Below are 15177 nucleotides of genomic sequence, written 5' to 3' on the forward strand. Positions count from 1 at the left end.
AAGATAACTTGTTAGGTCCCCATTAAATAAACACGAAAACAAATATTTGCTGTTAATTTTTTTTTTTTTTTTTTAAATTTGAGCTGCTCAGCACTTCCAGTTTTTGTGAAACATTACGAACAATGTCTACATGTGTGTACATCTGTATCTTCCGGCACAATTTTTGAATTTTTGCCATTTTGTGTTCACAATAAATTCGAAAACATTTATAATGTAATGTAATTGGGTTGGGGTTCGTTGTATGTTGGTGCTCTGCTCTGCTACGTTGTGGCTATGGAGCTCCAATTTATGATTTCTAACACAGTATGGTGCCACTGTGTCTGCTTAGTGATACATACAAATCTTTTATTACCGTTGAGCGATTAAAGAAAGTCGTAATTACTTATTATTTACGTTGTTACTGTTGTTGTTGTTGTTTTTGAGACATGTCGATACATGTTTTTAAAGCCACTATTTCAAAGGTCACCTTAGTCATATCTGCCCTCGGAACGAATGTCATTTACTTAGGAGAGCCAATCGAAGGGAGGAAGAACGAGAAGAGAAACAAAATAAAAAGTACAACAAAATGAAAGTTTAGCGGAACCCAGCTGAAGTTGAAAGTTCCGAAGTCATGATAAAAATGTAAACTTTTCAAAAAATTAAAACACCAAATGTTGTTTGTGTTATACCAAAAATTAAGAATAGTCATAATCTAAGAGAGACGGAGAGCCGCGAGCAGCCTGTACGAAGCTTTGAAACCAAAAATGCTGAAAGTTCAAATGTTGGAAACCCTTGGTAGCAATGAATGTCCAGTAACTCGAGAATCGCCTGCAGAGCCATGCCTTTCTCCAAGAAGAAGACTAAGCGACAGTCAAGAGGATGCCGATGACTGCAAGACGCCCACGTCGTCTCCTTTGCACAACGGTCATAATATACTGCAAAGGCAAACGACAAGTGGAAGTACGAAGTCCGCTAGTCAGGGATCATCACCTGCCGGGTATGTACATTAACCAAATTTACATTTTAATTGTGGTCAATAGCTATTAACACACTCTGCTTTACTAAACATTTACAATTATAAACAAATTTGTATTGAGAGGGGGCCTCCCATGATCAATATATAGGATATCAGCCTCATGGTAGAAGTTCGGCCCGACCGAACTTGCTTATTTTTTACATGATTATTTGAGAAAAATTCCACACATGCATCAGATATGCCTCTTAAAATTGAAATTACCAGAATTCCATGGTTGCATTTGACCCAAGATTTCCGTGGATTCTATGGGAAACGTATTAATAAATTAAACTCTATAGAAAATGTGCGATCATTAAAAAAAAACATTTTTAAAGCAATGATAAATCGGTGTTCGCTTATCCGATTTCGACTGTATACAAAACAGTCATTTAAGACAAATTATCTGTAATAATTTTCTGTCTTCACACTAAATCCCCAATTCTAGGGTTAGGAATTTATATTTAAAAAAAAATTAAAAAAATACTTCAAACGAATCCAGGGATGGTCAAATGTTTTGCCTTTATATGGCGTGCTTTTTAGATGACCTCCACTGTTTACATATGTCGTTGAAATCGCTTATAACAACTGCCGAAATTGGTCGTTATAAGCGACTGTATTCCATTACGGAGTCTAACGACATAATGGAATGCTGTCGAAAACTTTCCCTATTAATATAAAAATAGTTTTTCTACTACGTACATACAATTGTGTCGTAATCTCAGTTAAATGATACAAAAAAACTGATGTTTTCACAATGGTAAGAGTGATAATCGGATTGCGTTAATCAGTCCAAGCAACGAGGCGATACGCGCCAATCAATGCTTCCCTTGTTCCATTCATAACGAGTTCTACAGCATTTCCACTTCCCAATATACACCATGAGTTTGATCGATCGAGTTCTAAGAAATGTAAACACGTCAATGACGTAATCAGAATAAGTTGCGCCTCAATGGAGGAACTCGAGCGCCCACTCCTCAGGTTATTTTTTTCGGCATTGATTAAAGGGGGCTTTGTAGAAAATATAATTTTATTTGTGAAAGGATTTGAACAAATGTCGCGACTTGGATTAGCGCGGACGTGTGTCTCCTTACTCTCCCACTACCGCACAGTACGTACACTCAATATTAGATCATTTGGACAACGCATAAACAATTTCCAAATGAATTAGAACTCTGTCACTATTGGTGTTTGTGAGCAACTTCAACATTCCATAAAGTAAATAACGCTTCTGTATGACCTTAATGGGGACGGGTGGGTGTGTATAAAAATAAACGGCCTATCTTCGCTGCGAAGCTATGCGGTACCACATTAATTTCGTGTAAAACAAAGAACAGAGCGAATCTCCTAGTCAGTATTTGGGAATGATGACAATTTTATGACAAATGTCTCTCGATTTGAAATTGATTATAGCCACACTTGTGTTTGTATTCTGAAGCCTTGGCCTGAATGAAATTAAATACATTGACCATAAAATGTTCTTGAGATTGTTTTCAAAATCGAATTACTCATTAAAGAGATGAGAATCGAAATATATTTAGCCATCAAATTGAGGTTTGTAGATATGTATGTGTCAACTGTGCGGCACTGTTCCCGAATAGATCTAATTGTCATTGTTACTGTTACTAAATACAGACAATACAAATTGTGGAAGTTACCCTTGGTTTATGTGTTTCAGACAATCGAGCTGTACGATCTAATTCAATATATTATCGGAACTATTGATGGCGGAAATGTCGGAAATATGTAGTATCATATTGTTATATATATATATATATATATATGGGTCATATGGGTTTCCTCGAATGGTGCCGTGAATTTTTGTTTGCGTCCAATTGCTTCAGACTGACGAGTGAGAAATTTACAGATTGTTCTTCAATCACCATGTATGCCAATGACATTCTCTTCCCCCAATTTAGGTTGACATTTCGTGTCTTTGCCACTTAATTGCCGGGAAAATTATGTGAAACATGTTCGATAATTTATTGACATTGTTCTAAAATTATATAAGATATCAATGAATTTTGGGAAGAGCAATCTGAATAAAGGAAACGCTAAAAATATCCCGAATATAGATCGGGGGGCCCGATCTAAGTTTATTTGTAGTAGTATGGCCATATAAGGCTTTTTTTGGCTTGGCTTTGAAATGAATAAAAATTAATAATAATAATAATAGAGAGTATTTTATTATGGCTTCTGGGAAAAACACTCCGAAAAATCATCTATTCTTAACAGTTTACATTCAAAACAATATTTAAACATCAACAAATTTTTAGTACACATCATGTATGGTACGTGTGACGAATTGAATCGAAATGTCGAAACGTCTTATTTCTGTATAAAATGTAATGAATGTAGTAAGCGTCATTTATTTCAATATTTTCGACATATACGGTTATTTGTAAGAATATATATATAATATACTAATCCTGACAAAAAATAGAACATTTTGAAAATTACTTTTTGGACTTCATTAAAGGATATATAATTTTAATATTCACTTATAGAAATAATTCGATTGTCGCAAACCTAATGGTATGTGGAAATGTATGCCATTTACGTCACTGTTTCTGGTACGCATACTTTCGCCGAAAACGTTTTTATTTGTTATTATTTACAATGTAAGCATTCATTGTGCTGTGCTTCATATTTGAATTTAAACAGGTTGCTATTCATTTTTTTAATTTTTATAATTTTTCGATAACAGAAAATATTTAGATTTTTCACAAAATTGGGTTGCAATCGCCATTAAACTAATGCCATGTTCTGACGGGCATTCGAACAACGTAGTTCGCTCTCAGAATTACGTACATGAATTAACCCGTTCATACAACACTATTCTTAATTCATGTCATCAGATTTTTTTATTTCAAACTTTTTGTTTCTTGTTTTACACCAAAATTCTAACATATTTGCATGAATCACATATAGATCTAAATAGAAAAATTAATTCTCTTTTTGACTATAATGACCCATATCTATATACGTTTAATTCATCATTTCCATTTTTTCTAAAAATATTGTTGTTATCATCCATTTTTATATTTTCTAAATTCAAATGTCACATATAAAAATTTGAAGAATTTTTTGTTTGAGTTTCCCCAAAATTTGTTTCTTGTTTTGTACGCTAATTAGAACCAAGAGGAAAGAAATCCATATTGCATTATGTAGATAACAAAATGTACATCCTGCTGCATATATAAAAACTAGACAATTTTTTACTTTTCATTCATCATTTTCAATTTTACTAAAAAAGTTTGAAAATTTTATAAATATTTTCAAGCTGTCAAAATTAATTTATTTTCGATAAATGCTCTCAATTCTTAGGGATGGGACAAATTTCTTGGTTATTCAGAGAGTGATTCGAATTGAATAACGTACAAAAATCGGTGTTCGCTCAGAAAATTGTGTATGGGGAACTAAGTAATTACTTCATAATTAAGGGTCGAACAACGAATGAGAGAGCGAACAACGCTCGTCTGTACATGGCATAACATTTCTTTCAAAAATTCTGAAAGGTTTTACGCACGTTTTTTGTAATATTTACGACTAAATTTACAAATATCTCTGGCTTAACGAGTAAAAACAATTTTCCAGGAGAGACAAAAAACAATCAAACTTTCTTTTGAATAATTTATTTTTAAATCTGTAAATGCAATTTGTTTTTGTATTGTATGTGTATTTTATTTTCTTAAAGGTTTTAAAGGTTTTTTGAGTTTTTTTCTTTTGCTAAGTTTTTTATGTCTTCATGGACATAGGTATTTTTCTTACAACTTGTATCTTATTATATTTTTTATTACTGGAATACATGCAATAATTAAATTAAAATTTGCATGCAAATTTTATTTAAAAGAGTGTAGATTGTTTTGAAATCATAACTTGTTAAAAAATATGAATAAAATTACGTAAAAACGTCGTTAAGTTTAACTTTGTATAGTCTAAACCATGAGGTGCACAGTCAAATACTTACAATCCATTGGGACTTTTATATGGGTATTATGTCATGGTAAATTACTGCCAAGAGAAAATGAAATATCAAACTACAGGCTATTGGAAATTTGGGCTAGGACCATGTATATACCGAAATCCTCGAATTGTCAAAAATTGTCGGTACAATTTTATGGGGGCTATACCAAATGGCGGATAGATATCGATAAGCTTTTGTAGGAAGATTGGACACCTAATGAGAACCCAAATGTCAAATTAGAACAAATTCGATTGGAAAACGTACCCAAAATTCCAAAAATACTACTACTCCGAAACTTGGGCCATTATTGATACTTTTTGGGTAGGAATATTTTGTACCCATGTGACGATCTTATAAATATCATTTGATGCAGCGCGATCGTATTTTTTCAAAATAATAGATTGTAATCCGAAAAAATCATGGTTTCATGAAGAATTGGAATGGTACTTAAATAGTCACGTGGTACTAGGGCATTTTTGGGTGAAATCGTCACGAGCACTTTTTGGCCGTCTTCTATAAACGATTTTTCGTATAACAATGTTGTTTGTTCTCAATCGAGTTCTTTGATTCACAATTAAGTTGTTATGCTACAAATCCCAATAAATATTTGGAACAGTCGTATTTAACAGCAATTAATCGTTTGGATTCCATCCATCAGCAGTAAATGGTGTCAGAGCAGGCGATATCGGTCAATTAAATGCGTTCCCACAATTCAATGATTGTTATGTTAATGTATCAGGTCGGACAAGTCAGAAATACAATGCTGGCAACAACAATAGGACCAATTTGCCGTCTTCGTGAATGAATAAAGAAATACAAATTGTCCGTCGTGAAACGAATTTCCATTATGTTTTATGGGGTCCGATATGGATTTGCAAATAACCGAACAATGCGAAATGTTTTTTATTTTTGTTGGTTTGAAATTGTGTTTTATTAACATTTTTCTACAAATCTAAGCCCCAGTTTCCAGTGGTTATTCTACTGTTTGTTAAACTTTGCTGCTCTATTGGGACGTCGTTTGTCACTGTTAGAAATGTTAGTGGCAGTGTCAGTATGGGAAACTAAGTAAATCGAAAATAAATTAACATAGGCATTGTCAAAGTAACAACGGCTTAATCACATCTCTTCTTCGATGAGTACTCAACATGGTTCAAAAACTCAAAACTCAGTGCAGGTGACCAGAAAATTAGAAATCGCATTTTTAGCAAACAGTCATTCAGCAGAAACACGCTCTCAAAATTTAAAGTCATACAATCTGGCGACTGTGACACGTGCAATACAGAAGAAATTGTCCTCACATAACTTTCGAATGCACCAAATATAGCTACTTAAGAGCAACCTACCCAGCCTGTAATGACATCCTCTCTGTCGATGATTTCATGACTAAACTCCAATGAGAACACTTATACCAACTAGTTAAAATTCATAAGCGAAATCAAAATTGAAATCTAATTCATTAGGCACATAGACCAAGTCTATACAATTTGTCGTGGCAATAAAACGGATTGCAAGTCAAGCCGGCGGGCCATTACTACAACTTTTCTCATTAATTAGCATTAATCCAGAAAAAAAGAAATACACAGATGCATCTAAACTGTCAAAAATGTAAAAAAATTTAAATTCTGAATTTTAAAGTCGATAAACAATTATGTTAACAGTTTGTTGTCAAAGGACCTATAAACTGTACTCTACGAAAATTTGATTCGAAAGTCGGATACGAAAGTGGTTCCATGTATACGTTTGTTTCCTCTTGCATCTTATAATCAACAAATGATATGTCTTTGTCACAGTGTGATGAAGGGTTCATATGTTTGGGTTCAACGATAAAAATAAAAATAGCCATAGTTCGTTCCCACACTTTTTGATGTTCCAACAGATTCTCCATGTCTTTGCGCGTGCTCTTCTGCTTTTGGCGTGTGAAATATTCCGCAGTTCTCCTACATCGCACATCAGCATCAACGAATGATGGATGAACCAATTTGACCTCTTCTATGCTTTCCAGAGAATGTAAATATGTACAAGCAATCGTAAAGTAATGTGGACTTAAGTCCTATGCACAGTCTACAGTCTATTCTGCAGATATATGTGTCACTGTTTTATATGTTAGGATAGTATGTGAATACTTACATGCTGTACATATTTAAATTACTGCGTACTTGTTACAAATGGAAGCAATCAATAAAATGACAGATATTTATACTGCTGATGGGTTTTTGCCCAATACCGACTACAATAACTTCCACAAAAAAAATTTTTTTTTTTGAAGTTGATACAAACAATAACGACGTCTCGAAGAATCCACAAGTCTCAAACATATCGAATTTTTAAGTTAATGGTCCGTAAAGGTACACATGTTTTTCGGTGTTGACGTGTTTACACTTTACAGGTGGAATGAGAGCGCACAATAACCTTGTGTTGAAAGGATTGGTCAAGTGACGGCATATGGCCAACAATTAAGGCTCAATAATCGATTAATGATCTTTGCCAAGAGCCTAATACGAATATCCTCTTTCCGATGTGCACAGCTGCGGTCAGAGCCACCACCCAAACAAGTTGCATGCACACGCCATTGTCTGGTGTTGGTAGGTGTCAACCGTTGAGTCGATGTAAATGTGTTTTTAATTTGACACTTTTATTTCCTATCGCTAAGAAGGATATTTATGTGTATAGATGTGTCGCATAATATTGTCACCCTTTATGTGATGAGGAAAGGTTTATTAGGCAGTTAATGTGACGACTGGAAATGTATCAACTTGAGATAGTTACAGTGAAGAGTTCGAAGACATGTTACTTGCGATTATGCACATATCTGTGTTTGTGTGTTCCATCACGAACCCACCCGAGATGCATTGTTGATATTCAAAGTTTCTACGCGCCACCAAGTCATAATTATTGTTTTCTCTATTACGGATCCTGTGTGTGTGTCATCACGGTAGCTGTCCGTTTTCATTGCAACGTCGAGCATTCGGATCATGTCGACAGAAAAATAAGCAAACACTATCGCAGCCATGATTTTCTCCTCTAACAGCCAGAAATTCAAAATTAGAATATTAATATTTTAAATCGGTGTAACACTATCCGCTTTATTCCAGAAATTCCCTGACACCAACTCATCAGTTATTGTAAACATTGAAGGAGCAAATAGTCCGCATTCAGCTAAGTGTGAAACAATTGCTGGGACAGTGTAGCACGCGTAGACTCTCCTATCTAATTTCCTATTCAAAACATCTCTGTTTTCTGTGCATGGATGACATAGGAGTATTCTGTGTGGAGAAAAGGTTAATTATGTGTTTTTAATAATGTCGCACCGAATGGAATGGTACGGCCCTAATTAATATTCAAATATGCAGAGAGTTTTCACTCATTCACACTTTCTACTCGAACTCGTCCTTCTGTTTGGATTTACCAATCTTTAAATCGCATTAGCAACCCAAAATATACGGCTCGTGTCGCCTAATATTGACTGTGACTGACATGAGTCTGAAAAAGTATCAAGTTTCTTCCTCATATCAAATTGTCGTTATTAAAATAACGTAGCGATAAAAATGGACTTAAAAACTGCATATTTTCTGTACCAGTGGTGAAATGCTCTAATCTCCATTTGCCGATAATTTAAGGTCACAACATTAAAAATACAAGTTTGTAATTGTAATCGTCCCAAATATCACTACAGTGAATTTTTGTGGAATTAGAAAAAATTTAGTCTTACATTTGTCGTTAGCTGGAAGGTCAGCCTGACATTGATTCTGAGACATGCTCCAACATTATGTCAATGCGAATGGATTACTGCAATTCTTCGATTATATTATTTTGAATTAAACACATCCATTGCCATTTAACTCCCGAGTGTGGATTTGTGTCTCTTTTTGAGTGATGTTAAGGAGGCATTTGGAATGGGATCGTTTGTGTGGCATTTTTATTCGTGTATATTGTTTTCACAAACGCCGGGCAATATTGAAACATGTACTTTCATTCTGCTGGTCTTGTGATAGGAGACCGTTTCTATACAATAAACAGGCCCACTACGTACGAACGATGTAATGCCACTTGATCAGTCTGGCGATGTACCACCAGCCCACCCCAGTCCATCTTACCCTCGTTGTCTTCTTCCCGGGATTATACACGTGCATACAAACTCTCTACACGACTCTATACAAGTCAGCAGTGGGCAAAGAATTTCTTCTTCCACTTGTGCCCATCCTATGTTTGTGAATTACGATGGTACAAAGGCATCCATCGTTGCTGCTTTTGTCTCTAATCTCAACGCAAATAAGTAAATGGTGTTGCCACATTTTCGTACCACACGCAATTGTAACCTTCGTCTGCAATTTCTTAGCTGGGCTAACATAACATTTTACCCATTTGCAACTCGAAAATTGGTACGTGGCAACACAACGATAGCTGTACTCGGATCTAAGGACGATGTTTGTAGGCAGCGTGACTACAAATGTGTTGTATTAAATTACCATGTTGTGACGACACACCATAGGAAAAGGAAACTCCAAATATGTTAACGTACTCTGAGTCGCCTCGTCTCGCCCCGTGCGCCCCTTGCACTTCACTAGGTGCGCTTGGGGTCGCCTATACATCACATACATTCTAAATATATATATAAAAGTATGTATGTGTCGACGAAAGAAACCATACTTTTGCATGTTTGCATTTGCTGCACTCCTTTCCGCTTCTGTTCTTATTTCTGCCAAAGTCGTATTCTTTCTATGAGAAGATTTGTAATGGTGTTGTTGCTGTTGACCAGCTATTGTTCTCCTAAATTAACAGAACACAAAAGTTTCAATTAAATTTAAATGCATTATGTAAATATTTATAAAGCAATAAAGGAGGCAAATGCCCGACGATTATGAAACATGTGGTGAGCTATCACTGGCCAATTGCAAAACCAAAAAAGAGGTTGCGCTGCAGGTCAATGCTTTCATTAAATTGCGAATTGGATTTAAACTCAATGCCTCCAAATTTGGGATTTTGGGCATAGAGGTGGTAGGGGTAGCTGCAGGTCAATTAACTTCACCATTCCTTCTTTTTTAAAAGGAGATTTGATTGATATTGAACATATATGAGATCGTATGTTCTGTCAAGGCTCGTGTCAATATGAATATGACGAATTATGTTTTTAAAAATGACCCGACAGGAACATTGCGTAGTCAAAAAATTTGAAATTTGAAGTAGTAAATCGTTCAGCTGAAATAATACGCAGTTTTCAGCATGTTTATATGTGCTATACATGTAACTGGCAATGGTTCAATTAGAGGAAATATATTGAAGCATTGGTAATTTGTATATTTTGTTTCCAACAACAAATTTCTATGTGGTTGTTGTACCATAAAACATTGGGTTCCTGATTATAAATATATGTATGTTCTTTTGGTCCATACATTTTGAAGATGGGCCTCTATAATAAGGAGATTATCAGGCATGTCACAGAGCGGGATGGTTTCAATTCCGTTATACCATTTCGATCTTTTTTAACTTCTTTATATTCCGATCGATTTGAAGAATTCCGAAAACCGAAACGAAATCCTTTTACTTAGTTTAAATATGGCAATATTTCTATAATCATAACAAAGACCATATAATGGAGAACAAAATAAAAGAGAATCACAAAAAATATTATATATAAAAAAAATAAACACATTAATTTTATAAACAAATTTAATCTTTTTCTAAAGATTTTCGTTTTGTTTAGTTTTTTCTACTATTGCTTTAGTATATCATTCGTAATGCCAAATTGTAATATATGTGTGCTAATATATTTTCTGCTACTCGAGCAATCGATTTGATATTATAAATGCCATTATTAATCGATATTTCCTCACATAAATCGAATCGGTCCTCTAGGATAATTCCTATTTCTCTTTCTTTCTTTTTTCAAATCTTTTCCTTCTCCATTAGACTTTAATAAGTATGTAATTCAATAGCATATACATTATAGATGTAAGGTTTTTATATAACCATCTCTAAAAATAATACATTAAGCAAATGATGTAAATATTTTATGTAAATAAATAAATATGACATACATATGTATTTATTTATTTAAAAATTTATTTATTGATATCTACCAATTCTAAAGTTGATTTTTTCAATGTCAGGTTTTCTGTACAGACTTTTGTCAATGTGGATATATTTTTCAGTTTTATTTTTTTAATTTTTTGTTTTGTCGTTGCTTAATTTACCTAATGTACCAAACGGAAGGTTTTTTTCTATTTTTGTTGTTTATTGTTGACCTTTTGTATGCAGATTTTTTTCGGTTTGAGGTCAGTGAAAGATGTTTTTAATATTTGAATTTAAATTGTTCTTCATTTATTAATTTATTTTCCAATATATCCAATCTTCAGGGATAAACTATAAGAAAATACATATTAACATTTAAAAAAAGCGATTGTAATAAATTTACGTTTTTGTGAGAAATTTCACTGGCCACATGCGTCGTTAGAGCTAGACTAAGATTTTCTTTTTTTGTCGTGAGTGTTTATGGACTAAGTTTCGGTATATATGAGCACAGTGGTCTGTGTCTGTTTTATAATTCATTATGACGTCACTTGGGGCATTTCTAATCTATATCGTCTTTTGTAATTATTCTCTTGTGTTAATATATGTTCGAAAATAAACATTATGGTACCGTTCCTTAGTGTTCTGTACCGTACCAAGGTGGATAGGTACACTAAAATAACGTACTGTACCGGTACACAAACACTAAAAATATTTTTAGCGTTACTGTTCCGGAGCACAACGAAAATCTTAGCGTACCTGCTGCGGTACACTAAAAAATCGTAGTGTACCGACAGCGGTACACTAAAAATCGTAGTGTACCGGCAGTGGTACACTATAAATTGTAGTGTACCGACTGCGGTACATTAAAAATCATTGTGTTCCACTGGTCGGAACACTAAAAATGTTAGTGTTCCGCTGGTCGGAACACTAAAAATCTTAGTGTTCCACTGGTCGGAACAATAAAAATCGTAGCGTTCCACTTACTTCAACTGTACTGGTAGTGTACCATACACGTCTGTTTTTTTGTATGTAAAATGAGATAAAATAATAAAAAATAAAACTGAATATAACTTTATTTGCTATTACAAAAGTGAAAATGTCCATCAGAAATAGGTATTTTGGCCAGTTTTTGTGACAAAATTATTCAGCTTTGGATAAAATGTTCATTGATTTACACAACGAACATGATTTTTCCCATAATATTGGGAGATCTCCTTGTAAAATGTTAGTACGAAAACATTATTTCTTAAAACAATTATACCTGCATCCATCTATGATTCATACTTTTAGGAAATTTTAGCAAAAATATTCAAAATTTGGTGATTGTCACACAATCAACATAATAATTACCTGTTTATTCATTAAAAGAAGTGTACACATTACGCGGATATGGAAAACATATTTTTATGATTTTGGGATAAATATTACAAAACCACACACAGGTACCATATCAACAACGAATTTCATATACGTATCCATTATTGGAATATTCTTCCTTTTTATGATTTTTGCACAGGTAGTCTTATACAATACATTTTTCCGATCAGCACAATCGATTATGGAATTTTCAGTTGCGAGTTGGCATCTGATTGAATTTTCACTAGACGACCTTTTTTAGTTATAAAATATTTATTATGTTAAACGGTTGATGCTAATAAAATATTACTAGTTTTTAATAAAATATATAAAAAAATTTAAAAAGTTTTATATTTATTAAATCTATTGGAAAACAATAAAAATATAAATTGTATTCATAAAAAATAAAATATAACAAATACATCTTTTTGTGTTCCGACAAATGGAACACTACGATTTTAAGTGTTCCGTCAAGTGGAACACTACAATTTTTAGAGTTCCGCCAAATGGAACACTACGATTTTTAGTGTTCCGGCCAGTGGAACACTACGATTTTTAGTGTTCCGACCGCGGTACGCTACGATTTTTTAGTGTTCCGACCGCGGTACACTACGATTTTTAGTGCTCCGACCGCGGTACACTACGATTTTTAGTGTACCGACAGCGGTACACTACGAATTTCGTTGTGCTCCGGAACAGTAACACTAAAATATTTTTTAATGTTTGTGTACCGGAACACAAACGCTAAAATTTTTTTAGTGTTTGTGTTCCTGGTACGGTACACTACGATAGTGTACCGTTTTTTTGCGAACACTGGTCGCGAGTTCATATTAACTGCTGCCAAAAATAGAAGGCGTTGTCGTAGGTGGATGAAATTTGATACAAGTGCTTATTATTGGCCTAAAGAGCAACAGACAAAAAATTTGATAGATCGGACCAAGTTCTGTTATAACTCCCATGTTGAGGTTGAGGGTATTTAGAATTTTACCCTTTTTGGCCAATAAAATCTTTAATTTTCAACCAAATTCAACGAAAATTGGCAATTTATATCCACTTAGGCCCATAAAGCAACTGACAAAAAAACAAAAAAATAGATAGGACCAATATTTGGTATACCTCCCATACAAAGGGTCTTGAAAAATTGGCTTTTTGTGCCTATAAAATCGTTAATATTCTGCCATATTCGATGAAAATTGACAGTTCACTTAAAATTTGGACGAAGACAGTAATAAGAACGCTTACCATGCGTCCTTTGTATAGTAAGCGTTCTGAAACATCAGCCAAGTAAGTAATAATAAGTAATTATATTCCTAAATGAGTAACTATTCTATACCATAAAATCACTATTTCAGTATTTACTACTATATTTGTATTGTTATTTTTATTAATAATAACATATTTCATATACTTTAGTTACCACATACTTTATTGATTTATCATTCATCAGATTTTCAGATATACATCTGGAATAAATTAAATATTGTCTTCCAATTGTACGATCATCATCCATGTTATAATTTTGGGCCTTTTTTATGGCTGTTCAAGGATATAACAGGGTCGGATTGTTATTTAAAATACTGAATAAAATCCTTATTTGACTCGGTTCTTCCAAATATTCGGGTTGCTCCTAATTATTTTGTGGCTTGACTTGAATGTCACTCCAAAGGTAAAGTACTGTACAATACCTCTCCAATGCCATGTACGAAAAAATGTCTGTATGAACTTTCCATAAAGGTAATGCAAGTGCGTTGCCTAAATTCTGACTATAATTTTCCTAAAGAAGAACTAAATAATGCGTTAAATTAGTATAATCTTCAAGCTGGCCAAATAAAATTCAAAAGCAACCATGAAAAAGCAACATTGTAATACTAATTCGACTATATCTCCGCTACCGATAACATTATTTTCCAATTAATTGCAAAAAATATTGCAATAAAATATTGTATGATTACTATGTTCTGAATCAGTGCTTCTCCTTCCCATTTGACTCTAAATAATGTTTAAAGGTATGCATAACATATTCGATCCTTAACGTCTAACTATTTCTTGAATATGTTATATTTTTAATAAGGTTGTCACCAAAAAACATAAATAAAGTTTAGGTCGACATGTCTCCGCAGCTAATTTTTGTTGCACGTTGAAGAACAATACAATACAAAAATTCATATTTATTTTACTTGGAGTGTTTTCTATCAATTCTCATAAAAAAATTGTCCTCCGAGGAAGTTGGTTTTGACCATTTTTGGCCGCGGTCGTGACACTGTGCTTCGTATTTTTTGTCGGTTTGTCGAAATAAAAAATTAACAAAACTAAGAAGAAGCATAACCATGATCGCTTGGCTATTAACATAACCAATGCTTCTTCTTATTACATGATATGTAGACAAGTTGCAGCAAATATGGAGACATGTCGCCTTAATAGTCGACAGAAGCGATACACCACCCCACATTTCCTTCGGGGCATATTCCGAAACACTTAACAACTGTCGGTATTGTTGTTGTTGACAAAATGTTGATTTGTTTTAAGCGCATGGTAGTCCAAACCGTGTTTGTTCTAAAGGCGAGGAGTCGAAATGTTGGACAAGTCACATCACAACACATGTATACAACCGCAACATGTATGAGCCTGATGTTACTTCAAGCAGTATAATTAATTAGAATTTTGAAGGCTAAACGTTTTTGAAACTTCTATAAGTGGATCCAATCGCCATCCCACTCACAACGATATTCCCTTAGACCTTCCTTGTGCGATGTTCGATTAGACAGCAAAGAAGTAATGGTTGCTGTGTATTAGTCGCATATTCCACCCTTATCATTACAATGCGACCGAACAAGGGATGAAATTGCTGTACGAC

The 15177-nt window shown here is 33.9% G+C and overlaps 1 protein-coding gene across 1 annotated transcript in view; it reads left to right on the forward strand.

The window, feature by feature from the left end:
* Positions 1–743: 743 nt before the first annotated feature.
* Positions 744–15177, forward strand: part of LOC133329898 (rap1 GTPase-activating protein 1) — a 44509-nt gene continuing 30075 nt past the window's right edge. Inside the window, exon 1 of the mRNA XM_061538355.1 lies at positions 744–976. Within this exon, the coding sequence (XP_061394339.1) occupies positions 744–976 (233 nt within the window). The remainder of the gene's footprint in view (positions 977–15177) is intronic.

Source organism: Musca vetustissima, unplaced genomic scaffold (assembly GCF_032173495.1).
Source record: "Musca vetustissima isolate MV318-11 ecotype Yass unplaced genomic scaffold, APGP_CSIRO_Mvet_v1 utg7565, whole genome shotgun sequence".
In the NCBI taxonomy this organism is placed as follows: domain Eukaryota; kingdom Metazoa; phylum Arthropoda; class Insecta; order Diptera; family Muscidae; genus Musca; species Musca vetustissima.